This window comes from Homarus americanus, unplaced genomic scaffold (assembly GCF_018991925.1).
Source record: "Homarus americanus isolate GMGI-L3 unplaced genomic scaffold, GMGI_Hamer_2.0 scaffold52806, whole genome shotgun sequence".
In the NCBI taxonomy this organism is placed as follows: domain Eukaryota; kingdom Metazoa; phylum Arthropoda; class Malacostraca; order Decapoda; family Nephropidae; genus Homarus; species Homarus americanus.
The window spans coordinates 5,896,541-5,912,026 of NW_024720773.1; the positions used below are offsets into that span (position 1 = coordinate 5,896,541).

At 37.9% G+C, this 15,486-nt stretch overlaps 1 protein-coding gene across 6 annotated transcripts in view; it reads left to right on the forward strand.

The window, feature by feature from the left end:
* The window catches only part of LOC121860932 (transient receptor potential cation channel subfamily A member 1 homolog), a 94,363-nt gene that overhangs the window by 60,596 nt on the left and 18,281 nt on the right, over positions 1-15,486 (forward strand). For all 6 annotated transcript variants that reach the window (XM_042358311.1, XM_042358312.1, XM_042358316.1 and 3 more), the window contains 9 exons: positions 741-868; positions 1,814-1,970; positions 4,518-4,714; positions 6,571-6,823; positions 8,975-9,117; positions 9,883-10,026; positions 10,242-10,556; positions 12,760-12,834; positions 13,095-13,170. In XM_042358311.1, the coding sequence (XP_042214245.1) occupies positions 741-868; positions 1,814-1,970; positions 4,518-4,714; positions 6,571-6,823; positions 8,975-9,117; positions 9,883-10,026; positions 10,242-10,556; positions 12,760-12,834; positions 13,095-13,170 (1,488 nt within the window). The remainder of the gene's footprint in view (positions 1-740; positions 869-1,813; positions 1,971-4,517; positions 4,715-6,570; positions 6,824-8,974; positions 9,118-9,882; positions 10,027-10,241; positions 10,557-12,759; positions 12,835-13,094; positions 13,171-15,486) is intronic.

Genomic DNA, 15,486 nt, shown 5'->3' on the forward strand with positions numbered 1-15,486 from the left:
TTGCTGATATGGCCAGCAGACATACCAATTTATGATGATGCACTAGGGATCATATCAAAGCATTTCGTTTACCGTTTCAAATTGTAGCGATGGAAAATCTAACGATACTTTTTGGGGGGACTGTACAACAGGATCTTGTCCAGAGACAGTACAATATTACAGTACGACAATACTGTATTAGTATCATGAGGGTACTAATAAAGTACTGTATGTGCTTCCTTATAGATGGCATGTATTGAACTTAGTGCAGATTTTCCTTTCCATTGTCCTTCAAACCTTTCCTTTCCGGTTTGGAATCATGCAGGTCTTGTTGAATAACCCCGTATGCCAGAAATCCAAGAGTTCAAGCATAAGGTCCCATTTTATGGACGAGAGAAAAATGCAAGTAGTGTAACCTGGAATGCTTCCCGCCTTCCTTGGTGGGTTTCCTTGGTGTCAAAAAAATCTAAGTGAAGTTTAAACTGAAGTTTATCACTGTGGGTTCTGGCCATGTAGACCAGGTCTGTAATATATTGCCTTATAAACCCGAGTTCAGTAACATGAAAAGCAGTTTATTCAATAATTTACATTTATCTGACAGGAGAGTGTCCCTGCTTCAGAACAAGGCAGTCTGTGTCAGGGGTGTTCTGTTAGGGATAATTTGCAGGTCACTCACCCTTCACCTCAGCCACATAATGAAATTTCATACTCCAATTTCTCTGTTTTTAAGTTTTTCATTTCCGCCTTCAAAACATTTACAGAATCATGCACGGCTGGACAGTGTTGACTGTAACCAACAGACGCCTCTGCATCGTGCCGCTGACCATAACCAATCAGCAGCTATTATCACCTTACTTGAGGCTGGGGCTAAAATTGAAAGAAGAGACAAGTGAGTAAATACACTTACTGTATTCCTATTTGGCATCACCTTATGAGCAACAAATGATCTTCAGTAAGATATGCACACTGATTTTTTCAAAATAACCTTACAGTATCCCAGATTTTGCTACTGACTGTCCAGTAGTGTAACTCTGGAAGGATGCTAATACAGTATTTGGAATGGATATAAATAAATGAAGTCGGGTGTCATCCTCACGTTTGAGTGTTGGCGACCACGGCCCTCCACTCCAAATGTTTTAGAACAGTTTTTACCAATATTCCAGGTTTTGTATATCTTTTGGGACCCAGCTAGTAATTTTATTCATTCATCCCATTTCCTGCCTTTGCCTGACTTCCCCTCAATTCTACCCACTAATATCCCTACATCCCTAATTATACACTATATCCAAAGTATCTCATCTTTCTTATCTTGTACAGTATCATCATCAAACTTTTACAGCCATTTTCCATGCTTGTATGGATTAGCTGTGATTGCCTGATGGCAACTCTCCTAACTTCCTTCTGGTGTCTGTTGAAAGTGTCCACACTTTACTCATACAAAACTACCAATCATGCTTTGTATTCCTACAACCATTTTCTCAAGCTGTAATTATTGTAAATTTTCAACCATTTCAAGGACGATTGTATGTTGTACAGTTTTTTCTTTCACTTTTACAGTCACTTTTTATGTTACTTCCCAGATACGTAGAATTTCTATCTGTTCAAGGTCCTTGTTGCCTATAATATATTTTTTTCAGGAATTATTTGTCATTTGGAAACAATTCTTGTCTTTAAGGAAGAAACTCAATGACTATATGCCATTTTTTTTTCAAAATTAAACTTATAATTCTCTTGATCATCTTTCTCAAATATGTTTTGGTCATCTCTCCTCTTCTTTTGCTTTTTTCTGCTATTAACCACTGCTGCCTCTGATTATCACATGTAATTTCCTCAGGGACTCCTTCACACCGCTGTTAGTTGCAGCGAGTGCAGGCCATGCAGCAGCAGTGCAGACTCTTTTGGACCATGATGCTGATGTGGAGGCATTTGACAAGGATGATAAAACTGCTGTATTTTGGTGTGCTGAGCAAGGCAATGAAGAGGCTTTAGAGGTACATATATATCTTAATATAAATATTTTAGAGATATGATTTTGAAATACTTTTTGATACTTGGGAAGTACAATGCAATATGTATTTACAATAATGTACCAGAGACAGGTACTACGGTATATGCTTAAAAGATTCATTGAAGACAGATATATTGATTTAGTTAATTTCTTATCATTTTAATAGTTGATTCAATTGCGTACAGGCAGTACCCAGTTTATGAACTCACTTTAATCTTTTACTTTTATCCTCTTCGCCACTGATCGGCTTGTTAGCCGCCCGGGCGATCGGTCACGTCTCTGTCACGCACTGTTGGCAAATACTGGGCATGCACCGGCTCCTGAATGTACCTGAACCCGCTCCAGTGTTTGTCAAGTCTTGTCTTGAAAGAACTCACACTCAGTGCCGTCACAACACTCTCTGGTAGATTGTTCCAAGAGTTTACAACCCTCACTCCGAAAAAGTTTGCCCTCACAGTTTTCTGGACTTGTGGCTTCTTCAATCTTGAGCTGTGACCCCTTGTGGGGCGAGCGTCCACCAGCTCCAAGTAAGGACACTCAACTGAGTAGTGCCCTCTGAGATGCTTATACACCTCAACTAGGTCCCCCCTTGCCCGTCTGTAGTATAAGCTAGGCAAGTTCAGGCGCTCCAATCTCTCAGGGTAGCTGAGGTGCCGAAGTGCAGGCACCAGTCTGGTGGCCCTCCTTTGAACATTTTCAACCAACTGACAGTCCCTTGCATATCTCGGGGACCAGATGGGGTGACAGTACTCCAGATGGGGAAGCACTTCACTCCTGAAGATCGTTACGAGGGACGGACCGTCTAGATATCTGAACGACCTTCTTATAAGACCCAATAATTTATTTGCCTGATTTACCTTCTTCTCGCAATGGCCCGAGAACTTCAGCTCATTGTCAACATACACACCTCGGTCCTTCTCACATACAGTCTCAACTAGTGCAGTTTTTTCATCCAATTGGGACATATGATACGCCTCCTTACCGTTGGTACGCCCCAGGTGCATCCTCTTACACTTCGTGACATTGAATCTCAGCAACCATTCCTTTGACCATTCCTGGAGCCCACAGAGGTCCTTCTGCAGCTCTTCACAGTCAGCTTGGTTCTTAATTTCCCGAAATAACTTAGCGTCATTGGCAAACATTTGTATGGAGGAGTGTATAACGTCAGGCATGTCATTTATTAAACAAACAAACAACAGCGGGCCCAATACACTGCCCTGTGGTACCCCACTTGTGACAGGTACGGATGACGATTTCGTGCCATTAATCACCACACACTGCTTGCGGTCATGTAGAAAGTCTTCTATCCATACTAGGACATTTCCCCGAATTCCGTACCCTTCCAGTTTGATTTTCAGCCTTTCATGGGGTACGCTGCCAAAAGCCTTGACAAAATCTAGGTAAATATTGTCGATATTACCACCCCGTTCCAGAATAATGTATGGGTCCAAATATCCAATACCTTGAGCAATTGTGTTAAGCAGGAGCGCCCCGGCATAAAACCGTGTTGCCAATCCTTTACAAGATTGTTTCGTATTAGATGTTCCATTGAGGCATCTCTGATGATACTCTCAAGTACTTTACATATTATGCTGGTCAGGCTCACCGGTCTATAGGTGTTCATGGAGTGCCGATCGCCCTTCTTGAAGATAGGACTCACATAAGCCACTTTCCATTCACTGGGGACCATTTGTTAATGTGTTCCTGAAAATGTCTTTGCAAAACAGATCAATAAATCCCATAGAAACAATGATATAAATAATTGATTGGTTCCCAGAGCAAGTGAAAAAAAATATTAAAACATATATTTAAGTAAAAATATTAATAAATGCACAAGTATCAAAACATGATCAATGGTACTTCCTTTACACTTATCACCCATTGTTAATTGTTAATATAATACAGTAAATTATAATTATTTCACCAAATGAATTATCAGTGTGACGCCACTCAAGTAAAGAAGATGCATTATGAGTGTGTGTGTGTGTGTGTGTGTGTGTGTGTGTGTGTGTGTGTGTGTGTGTGTGTGTGTGTGTGTGTGTGTGTGTGTGTGTGTGTGTGTGTGTGTGTGTGTGTGTGTGTGTGTGTGTGTGGAACTATGTACAGTACACCCACACACTGTTCATTTTCCCACATTCAAGTGTCTGAATTTCTGTTTTTGGTAAAATGGTGACATTATGTTTAAAGGAGCTGTGTTTGTACTATTAAAGAAATGAGTGTTTGAAAGACTGAAATATAGTCACAATGTACTGTACTGTATAATTTTCATATGCCAGATGCTCAGAAACTGAGGATTGCCTGTACAGGTATATCAGAACTTCATTATAAACGGAAACTAAAGATTATCCTGTCAGTTTTTTATCATGGATATACTGTATACATACTGCAATGAATTAACAAGTAATGTGTGTTATGTGAATACTATAAAATTTATTCTAATTTTCTGTTCATGTACTGAAATTTTCTGCATCATCATAGTCTTAACTGATACCCAGTTACTTGAAAGGATCACAAAGATATTTACTCACAGGTTCTTTTGAATAACATTCACTGCCAAGAACTGGTAGACGTGAGTGATAGATATGATAACTCACCATTGCACGAGGCCGCAAAACACGGCTACATGATCATCATTAATAAGCTACTAGAGGCAGGATCTTTAGTAGACAATAAGAATGAAGATGGGGAAACAGCACTTCATGTGGCAGCTGAAGCAGGTCATGTCAAGTAAGTTCTAAAACAGTTAATTCTCTTTATATAATGTAGAGAGGTGCAGTACAGCTCCTCCCCGACTTACGACCTACTCGACGTACGACCACCCGCACTTACGACCTGCCTCAGTCGAACCAAAATTTTGTCAAATTATGGATTTTCGAGTCCCAACGTCAGTGTACAGTACTGACAAAATTTCCGTTTGTAATTCACTTTAAAATGGCTGGCAAGCTTAAAAGTGAGAGTTTTGTGGTGCTGAGAAGAAAAAGAGACACCCATTTTAGATTTTCTATGTATTATTTAAGCATTTTCGACTTACGACCAATTCGACTTACGACCTAGATTTGGGTCCCTAACCCCGTCGTATGTCGGGGAGGAGTTGTAATTATGTAAATTCACACATTTCTCTGCTGGGTTTCTGACCCAGAATGATTATATAAGTGATATCCCTGTTAGCCGGAATAATCGGTGCCGAGCTCTTCCTATGATGAGAGATTTCCAGTTACAGTGAGTTCTGCTATAACGCGTGTTTTGATAACGCGAATTTGCTCTAACGCGATTTATGAATTCGGAACAATATTTGTATAACGCGAACGCTTGTTTGCTATAACGCGATTTTTGCTTACTATTTCTCCAATTTTGTGGTATTAACTGTGAATATAGTAAAGAAGAATATCTCCAAAAAGCGTTCTGATGATAGAATTCCCGGTGATTATCGTAAAAGAAAGGATATAACACTTGAAGAGAAGCTCGATGTTATCAACCTCAAAATCACCCTTCTCCCCCATCAAGTTACATTCATATTTTTTCAAGGTAAAGTGTTAAATTTACTGTATGATTTCATTATTAGATATGAATGTAACATTTATTTAGACTGTGCTATCCTTTGTGTTAGGCTAACTACTAAATTTTTTCGATTTCGAGTAATCTGCACCTAACCCTATTTTCTCCATAAGCCCTGTTATTTCTATTACGCGATTTTCTATAACACGATATTTTACAAGAACACAATTATCGCGTTATAGCAGAACTACCTGTACTGAGAAGACTCTTTCAAACACAGAAAAAATCCCACATCCCAGAGTTTTCCAGAAAATGCAATTATTGTACCTGTATTTCATCCTCAGAATTTGCTCCCAGACCCAGAAATTTGGGGGATAAAGTTTCCAGAATCTTCCAGAATGACGCATCACTGTATTTCATTCTCGTAATTTGTTCACAAACCCAGAAAAGAAAAATTGGAGTGCTTCCAGAATTTTATCAAAAATTTTTAGAATTACACTATATATTTCAACCTCAGAATTTGCTACTAGACCAGGGAAAAAAACATTGGAGAGAATTTCAGTAGGTTTTCTTGAAATTTTCCTGAAAATGCACCTGATTTTCAACCTCGGAATTTGCTCCCAGATCAGGGATTTTTTTTGGGGAGATTTTTTGGAATTTTATCAGAAAATACTCTTGATTTTCAACCTCGAAAACTCATTCACAGGCCCAAAATTGAGAATTTTTCCAGAAAAATTCCGAGCCAATTTCATTTCTGGGTACCGGTATTGGAGAGTTCTGGCTAACAGATTTACAGGAATTATTGCTCTTGGTATAAAATCAAAAGACTATTACTGTACAGGTTGTTAAAATTGAAAGATTTAATTAAAGTACCTGTACTGTAATTATTAGTATTATTTATGTAATCCATTTATATTTTAAAAATAAATGATTTTGAAGTTTGTAAATCATATCTCTCAAATGCAAGTAAAAGTATTTTTCAAAATACATTACAGTGTACTATGTAAATAACATATACTGTATGTAGTTAGTGAATAAGCATTACAGTATCACCTTCATGGTGTAACAATATTCCATATATTAAACAGAGTGGTGCGGGAATTGATTCATCGCTACAAGTTTCTCCTCTCGGATGAGAATGAGGAATCTAATACACCTTTACACTTAGCCTGTTTACAAGGACATACAGATGTAGTACGGACTCTCCTGGAAGCAGGAGCAGCTGTGGATGCCACAAACTCCTCTCTCTGGACACCACTTGACTGTGCATCTGCCAAGGGTCATGTCATGTGTGTTCACCTGTTGCTTGATTATGACTCTCCATTGGATCCTCTTGATAAGGTATGCAGGTATATAAAATTCATATTCACATTCAAATCTTTTATTCTAGTAGAATATTATTAGTTTACAAATTTTAATTAACATGCACAGTACAATATAATATGTTTTGAATGGGATATTAATAAAGTGCAAGGCACATGTTTTGACAAAATATAGATAGGAAGAATATGCCTTGTAAAATAGATTGCTTGTATGTGATATATTTAAAAGTGCAGAGAAAGGAAGGTGTGTTCTGAGGAGAGTGAGAAAATTGAAGGAACAGAATGTACAGTAGGTGAAGCATTTTATGTGGAGTTGAGAAAACTGGAAACATCCCGTGAGAGTGTGAGGAGTGTAGTGAGATGCTGTGCCAAAATAAAGGATGTGCTACTAAGCACGACTGACAAGATGTGTGGCTGGATGAAGGGCCCAGCCAGGCATGCAGTTAACATGGTGGTGGAATGATGAAGTAGACAGAATGATAAAGAAAATTGTATAAGGCCTGGAAGATTGGTGGTAAGAAGGAGGAGTACCTGGAGGCCAAGTGTAGACCTGTAGGACCAGAGGAGATATGTACAAGGCTAAGAAGCAAGCACAGGATGCATTTGCAGAGATGCTGATTAGTGTAGACACAAGAGGAGAGGTTTTCAGAATATCCAGGCATATAGTGGGTAGACACAAGGATGTTGTTGGTGAGCAGTGTGTGAGGAATGACTATGGTAACTTGGGTCTTAATAATGAGGAAATCAAAGATGCTTGGAGAAAATATTATGAATAATTATGCAATGAGAAATACACATGGGACAGAGGCAGCCTAGAGATAGTAGAACCAGTACAGAAACCATGCCCAAGGATTGAAAAAGAATGGGAGGAAAAAGCAATTTACAAAATGTAAAATGGAAAGGTAGCTAGAAGACATATCGCTGATGACCGAATTGACAGATGCAATCATGATGGCTTGTACTGTTCCAGATGACTGGAGGAAGAATGTGATTGTGGAAACTTACAAGGGTAAAGGTGAGGATATGTCCCTCGACTATGTCAGTGGATTCTGTTAGCTGAGTGACATGATCAGTGCTGGTGGGAGTGCTTAAGCCTGCTCAGTGCAAGAGTCAGAAGTGGTTGGAGGAAATTGGGGGAGCTGCTGCCTTTATTGACCTTCCCTCTTTGTGAAAGGAAGATTGTATGCAGCTGGTGTGAGTAGTGTGATGTATGGCAGTGAAACACGGGAAGTTAAAGGGAATGACATAAGTAGACCTGAGCAAACTGAAATGAAAATGGTGAGGTGAATGTGTAATGTGACATTGAAAGTCAGGAGGCCCTATTCAGTGCTAAGAGGGCAGCTGGGTATTGAGAGTATTAGCGAAGCTCTGTGTAGAGGCAAGGCGAGATGGTTTGGGATTGTGAAGAGGACAGATGAAACCAATTGGATCAAGAGGTGCATGAGTCTAAATGTGGAGGAGAGTTCACAATTGGTGCTGTAACAACATTCCTTGCCTGGTTATTCCAAGTGTTGACAATTCTTACTCCAAAGAAGTTAACTCTGACAGTTTTCTTTACTGATAACTACTTTAACTTGAGGCTGTGAATCTAGTAGGGTGGCTTCCAAATATATATACATTTGACTGAGCAATGTTATCTGAGGTTTTTAAAACTTTCATTAAATCACCTCTTGCTGTTGTGTAGTACAGTGTATAAACTAGGAAATTGATGACATTCTAGTCTCTTGGTAAGTTTGACGACCCTCCTCTGGGCTTTCTCAATCAATTTGGTTATCAAATTACTACTACTTAAACAGTACACCCTAATTATTTGTTTATTATATATACAGCTAGTACTGTACAGTAAAATTCAGTACAGTGTACTGTAATTACAGCATTTAACACTGTACAATAACAAAGGGTGTACTTATCCTACAGTAAATATTGTATAAAAAGTAACAAAACAATGTACGCAGATGGCTTGAAAAAGTATACCAGCATGTCCCCCTCACTGAGAGGAACACTACCCACTTATATCTGTCTTTTCTGCTGACATACAGAATTATTAACTCACACTCAGGATATTTTGCTGAGCACTTATAAAACTATGTAACTTATGACATTATTATTGTATTGTAGAGTTTTCCTGAAATTTTATGGGCTGTATAATCAGGTTTCTCCAATGTTTCAGACAAAAACTACCCCCTTGCAATTGGCAGCAAAAAATGGCCATGTAGCTGTCATCCGACTTCTACTGGAGAGAGGAGCTTCACTGACTGCATGTGATACTTCAGGCAGGAATGCCTTAGAGCTTGCTATTGCTGCTGGCAAAAAGTCAGAACTCAGATAATTATTTCAAGTACTTTGTATTATGTTAATGGGAGAGCTTGCTTAACACTTTAGTCCTAAGTTCAGTCTATTTTTAAGCCATAAAGCATCAAATAAGGAAAAAGAGACCTTGGTTAACCACTGTAGCCTCTTTAACTTTCCTTAATGGTATGATAGTTTAGACCACTATGTCTTCCTGGCATCTCTCTGTTTTGACACAATGATTATATACACAAGCTAAACTTCATAATCATCATATCCCTCGATGCAATATTACTAAATGCTTCACATTTTGCTGTGCATTTTCGTTCTTGTTCATGTTTGCAGCTACTGTACCAGACTCATGGCCACCACATTTACATTCCAATAAATATTCTTCCCCCATGGGGTTGTTGGGTAACTGAGCATCTGTGAAATTTATGAGGGTAAAATATTTCTCTTGGTGATATTTGATATGCTCATGAGACTCGTGGTTCCTCCAGAATATATGGTACAGGATGGGAAACATCAGCCTGTATCTCATGCATTTGTAGGATTCTGGCACCATGTGTAGGTTTGTGGGTAGGATTGAAATGGCTAAAACTGACATTAAAGTTTCAAATATCTTAAAAGTACTGGGAAGAGTACATTATACATTCAGCAGTGTTTCAGTTTGATGGTTGAGAGGACAACAGCTATCTTGTTGAATTCCATGGTATGCAGACTTTCGTTGTATATTTTAGTAAATAGTGGACAAAGATGTCCATTAATTTCCTTCTGTTGTATTTCAAGGGATGTTTGCATGGCGATCATAAAGTCTTCTGAGTGGGAAACAAGCCTGAGGAATGTGAGGATAGACCACAGGGACCGAAGAATCACTCCCTTCAGAATGCTTATCAAAAAATTTCCAGATGTTGCTGAGGCCGTGCTGGACAAGTAATGATGAAATTTATTTAAATCAGAAATATAAAACCAGCTTTGGAATTACTGTACATCAATGGTAGCTACAAACTAAGAACTACTGTATATAAATACTTTTTAATTTAGTAAATTAAATTTAAACATAGGCAAGGGCGTGTTTTGGTAATACTGTAATGCAATAAAATGCCAGCAATTCATTTTGTCATAATAATAATGTGGTTTGTTTTTAGGTGCACTACAACCAATGGCATGGATTCAGATGACAGAAGATTTGCCGTATCATTTAATTTTGAGCTTGTGGATGACACGTATACGACTTATCAATATGGCAATGACATAGATTCACTTGCTTCAAACTCAACCCTTGAATCTCCATTTGATGAAGATGGATTTTTGTTAGACCATGCAGAACCATATACAACTGAGGCAAGGGAACTTAAAGAGAACCATCCATTAATGCTTATGGTTAAATACAAAAGGCTGAACCTGCTAGCTCACCCTGTCTCCATCTCCCTCGTCAAGCACAAGTGGATGAAGTATGGCAGGTAATATTTCTCTGAGGAATTTTGATATAGAATGGATAAATGTTTAAGTTATTCACTGATTATGCAGGAGGTAGAATAATTTGTTTAACTGCTGTGTTACTTTGATGTATGCAATGTACTGTACATCTTAAAAAAAATTAAATCCTCTCAACAGTTCACTTCTGAGATGTTCATTATGTACTGTTACTCATATATTCTAACAAATTTTACTGGATAGTCGGTGATGTACGGCACTTTACGACATTAAGCTTGCAGTCATACTGTATTAGGCTCCATCCACCTTTTGTGCTTTGTTAACTTGATGGGGTAACATTTATGGCAGGCCAGTTTAACCAGCTACTTCAAGAATAAACCAAATCTTAGCAAAAATTATTTACAACAAAAAGAACAGTTCCTGACTTGATGTCCTGGATTAGCAAAAGAATAGCATCTGCACAAAGAGACCTGTTTGATGGCATTTGTAGTGGAGTGATGCAGTCATAAATAGCTTGAGCATGACATATGAAAATTGCAGGACAGGAAAAAATGCTTATCGGTAATAATGCAAAGCAAACAGTGAAAAGTGTTCACTGATTCATAGTGAGGAGTGCCTGTATAATACTGTACATGCCAGATACTTTACTTTATTTTGCCTAGTTTTTCACTGCATTGACAAAGCAGCAATGGTGGCTAATTATGATTGATTGTGATAAAGACCACTTGTCAGTTGTGAATAATCTTGTGATAGAGGAACACTGCCATTAGGTCTTTAACCTGAAAACTAATTTGCCAGCAGATAAAAGCTGTTACAAGGATTAAGTTCTGAACCACCTCACAAAACCCCAATTTTGCTAAGACTTCACCTGTTAAATTTTATTTATTCAATATACTGTACAGGTACTCCTCGACTTACGACCTACTCGACTTATGACTACCCGGACATACGACCGCCGCAGTTGTATAAAATATTTTTCAAATTACGTATTTTCAAGTCCCGACGTTAGTGATCGCGCTGTGTACTAAAAAATTTTTTATTTGTAATTCCCTTTAAAATGGCTGGCAAGCGTAAAAGTGAGAGTTCTCGTGGTGCTGAGAAGAAAAAGAGACACCCGTTTTAGATTTTCTATGTATTATTTTCGCATTTTCGACTTACGGCCAATTCGACTTACAACCTGGTCGTTGGTCCCTAACCTCGTCGTAAGTCGAGGACTGACTGTATATCACATATATACATACATAAATATGGCTTTGTTAATTTTTTTATTAATAAGAGATTAAAATAAAATAAAAAGTTTCTCGTGGCTGCATATCTGCCACCAATTCATGTTTTCTTAACATACAGTAATTGTTATTCACCTTTACTTCCTTTGATAAATGTGTAACAGTTTGGCAATCTAACTACCGGTACCTGTAGAAATATTACAAAAATTTCCAAGAAAACTACCTGTACAGTACTTGTATGGCATTTTACACACCTGCATGCACTCAAGCACGCCCCAATACTAGTAATTTACATCACTGATCATGTGACTATACGTGTGTGTTGCTTGCCAAATGATGACAATAACGATTATGTAGACCTGGTGATATAGGATAATAATGTAGTACTGTACATCACAAGTGTCACTGTGGTTATGGCACTATACACCATTATGTGTTGTGGGCTAAAAATAGAACATACAGTGAAGCCGAGAGTACATACACTACAATGAAGGTGCATGATGTGGCAACAGCAAAATGAGTTGTACGACGTGAGGAGCTATCAGCTGGGAGCCATTCCCAGGGTGACGGACGAAGGCCACGCCCAAGAAGCCCCTGTATTGAATTGCCAGTACTCAGCGAATAACATACAGTATTCATGTTCCACATATGTTTTTGACCATTCTGAGTTGATTTCAGCAGAAAAAAAAATTGGGGGGGGGGGGGACCAGCAGCATTGGTGTGTCATTTAATATATTACAATGACATAAGAGTTAAAAGAAACACTACTAAATGTGCTATGGATTATCAAATAAACAGACATTTAATTTATACTGTATTTAGTTTTAATATTATAAAACTTCCTGTTCACAACCATTCAGTCCCCAACACACCTGATAAATGTCTCAATTGTAAGTATGAACTGTACTGTATTTAATCACTTTAACACTGTACAGAACCTTATGACATAAAAAATACAGTAGTATTTAATCCCAGTTATTAATACTACCATTTTATCATCCAGGTTTGTGTACTACTCAGTGCTGATATTCTACATGGTCTTCCTCACCTTTCTTACTGGCTACATCCTCACAGCAAGGTAAGTCCTCCTCCATGAAAATAAGAGATGCACATAAACTACCTTATTATATTCTTAAATTGCAAAACTGATTATTATACTTATGAGTTAGTCATGATGATATGTTTTGTCTCTCATTGTTTGTTATTACAGTACTCATACTGCCAAATACTGAACCACAAACTTTATATTGTGCATTGAATATTCAGGGTCTCACACACACACACACACACACACTCAGAGGCAATGATTATGATATGTAATTCTTTTATTATTTATAGGGACTGGGCATCAGTTGAGAAAAAGTTAAACAACTCCCTCATGGTGCAGTCAGCAAAGGAGCAACATTCTTGTGAGGTAATTTTCACTTACAATTAAACTGCAATCACCTTATTTTTTTGTCACAATTTATTTGGGGCTCTGGCTTTAACCTAATCTATGGAAGTAACACTTATCTGACTTATGATTGGGGTCCACGAACTTATCCCTGTCGTAAGTCATGGACTACCTATACTTTGTATTAAAACCACAGTTACCCAAACAAGGAATAACTCAGTTTTTAAGCAAATCTTTTGACAGCAAACTGAAGCTCAACACCATGAACACCATCACCACTTGAACACTACCACATGTAAAGAGTTTCTTCCAGCTTAGATATGCCAAACTCCTACACAACCCTTGCTCTAGCCACACCATTGTCAAGTTTCTCAATTATTCCTAACTTTTCTGCAACTGTTATGGACACTTGTTTCCTTTTCACTTTTTTTCTACATTTGGATCCATTTCAAATGCTTTATAGAGTGTTAATGTTACAAAAAGTTTGCAAAACACTTTCTCAGACCTCCACATTACTCCATGGATAAACACTAACTAATGCCACATGGTCATGCCTGGCTGAACCTAATCCAGATTAATCACACTTCAAACCACAGACATTTCATTGTAGTATTGCAGTATTGGGCCCATAAGGACATTAATATACAGTGATGTTTCCATTAACCGGAACAATTGGTGCAGAGCACTTCCGGGAATGAGAGATTTCTGGGTAACGAGATGACTCTCTCAAAGCTGAAAAAAATCCCTCATCCTTGGAAATTTACGGGTAACGGAAAAATGTTCTCAGAAGTTTCAGAAATTGCGCATTACATCATCTCTCAAACCCGCAAAAAACTTCCCCATCCCCCGAATTTTACAGAATTTTCCGGGTTTCGGGAAAATGTTCTGGAAAATGTGCCCTTCAAAAATCGTTCCAAAAGCCAGAATTTTCCCGAAAATTACGGTTTTCGGAACAATTTTCCGAGAACATTTCAATTCCGGCTATTGGAACCGGAACGGGTTTGAGGGATTCCAGCTAACGTAGATATTACAGTAAGTAGTTGTAGGTACAGTATAGCTCAGAATTAAGAACCATTCTATGACATAGCTAATGCCATAAGTTTATAATTGTTTTTGCTGATAAAACTGTTGAAAACTACACACACAAAAATCACAAACAGAAGTACTGTACAGTAGTTGTATTCCAGATGGCAAATAAATTATAGCAAGCCAAGAGGAATACTCTTGGCAAAGTTAGGAAAATGATAAGAAGAATAGAGGCATTATTAAACCACAGTAACACCCAAGTTGCATCAAAAACTCATGGTGCAGGAGTGAGGAATGTAGAATAAAAAAAATTACAACAATTATGAAGCAGATTAATGTCAATAATGTACTGTACTCACGTATGAATGGAAGAGCTTCAAGATGGTTCTAACCACAAGAATATCAGTCTTTTAAATGGAGTCCCCAGGAGTCAGTCAGATGAGGCTGAAAATAAAGACACACATGACGTGATGAGTGTTCAGAACATTTGTAGAGATGTTGCAAATACAAACAGATCCCAATTTATGAGGATTTCATTTATGAAAATTCAGTTATGAAAAAAGAATTGCCCCACACTTTTGTTTACACGCAAAAACCCCAGAAGTTAATATATTTTTTAATAATTTAGATATAATGAAAATACTACCAGAATGTATATTTATTTCACTAACTTACTTCATTATTCTCTAACTCACAATATAATTAATACTACAAATACAGTAAGCTTTCAGTGTGTTTCGTCACTCACTCCACCACAGGCACCACGCACAGTCACTGTGCCAGTTTCCCGATTTTTCAATTTCTCCTTATTTACAGTACTTTTGTATAATATGTGGCAAAGTAAAGATAATTATTCAGTTTTCTTAAATTTCATATGATAATTATATACATACAGTATACTGTAGGTGTAGAGATGTAAGAAAATGTGTGGAATATGGAAGTGGATTAGTGTTTTGGAGGTGTGGAAAATATTGGCGCTGCAGGAGAGTACAGACGAGTCAAATGCCTAGTTGGGTGCCTGGTGGGAGTGGCTGGGTGGGAGTCCTGGCTGGTGGAAGTAACATTTTGTGCCTCTGACATTTCATTGCTTCAACCATCCCTGTTTCTTTTTATTCAGGAACTTTGTTCGTAGACTGTCCCTTGTCTGATTTTGCAGAACTTTCACTTTTTTTTCCATGTACACTTAACACATTATGTTTCCTTTGAACACAGTTAAACTCAGTTGTATCACATTTGTGTTTGCTTGAGGGCTTTGTGAAAGCAAAATAAAATAATTAATGAACAAAGAATATAGAGCACACCCGGTAGGAA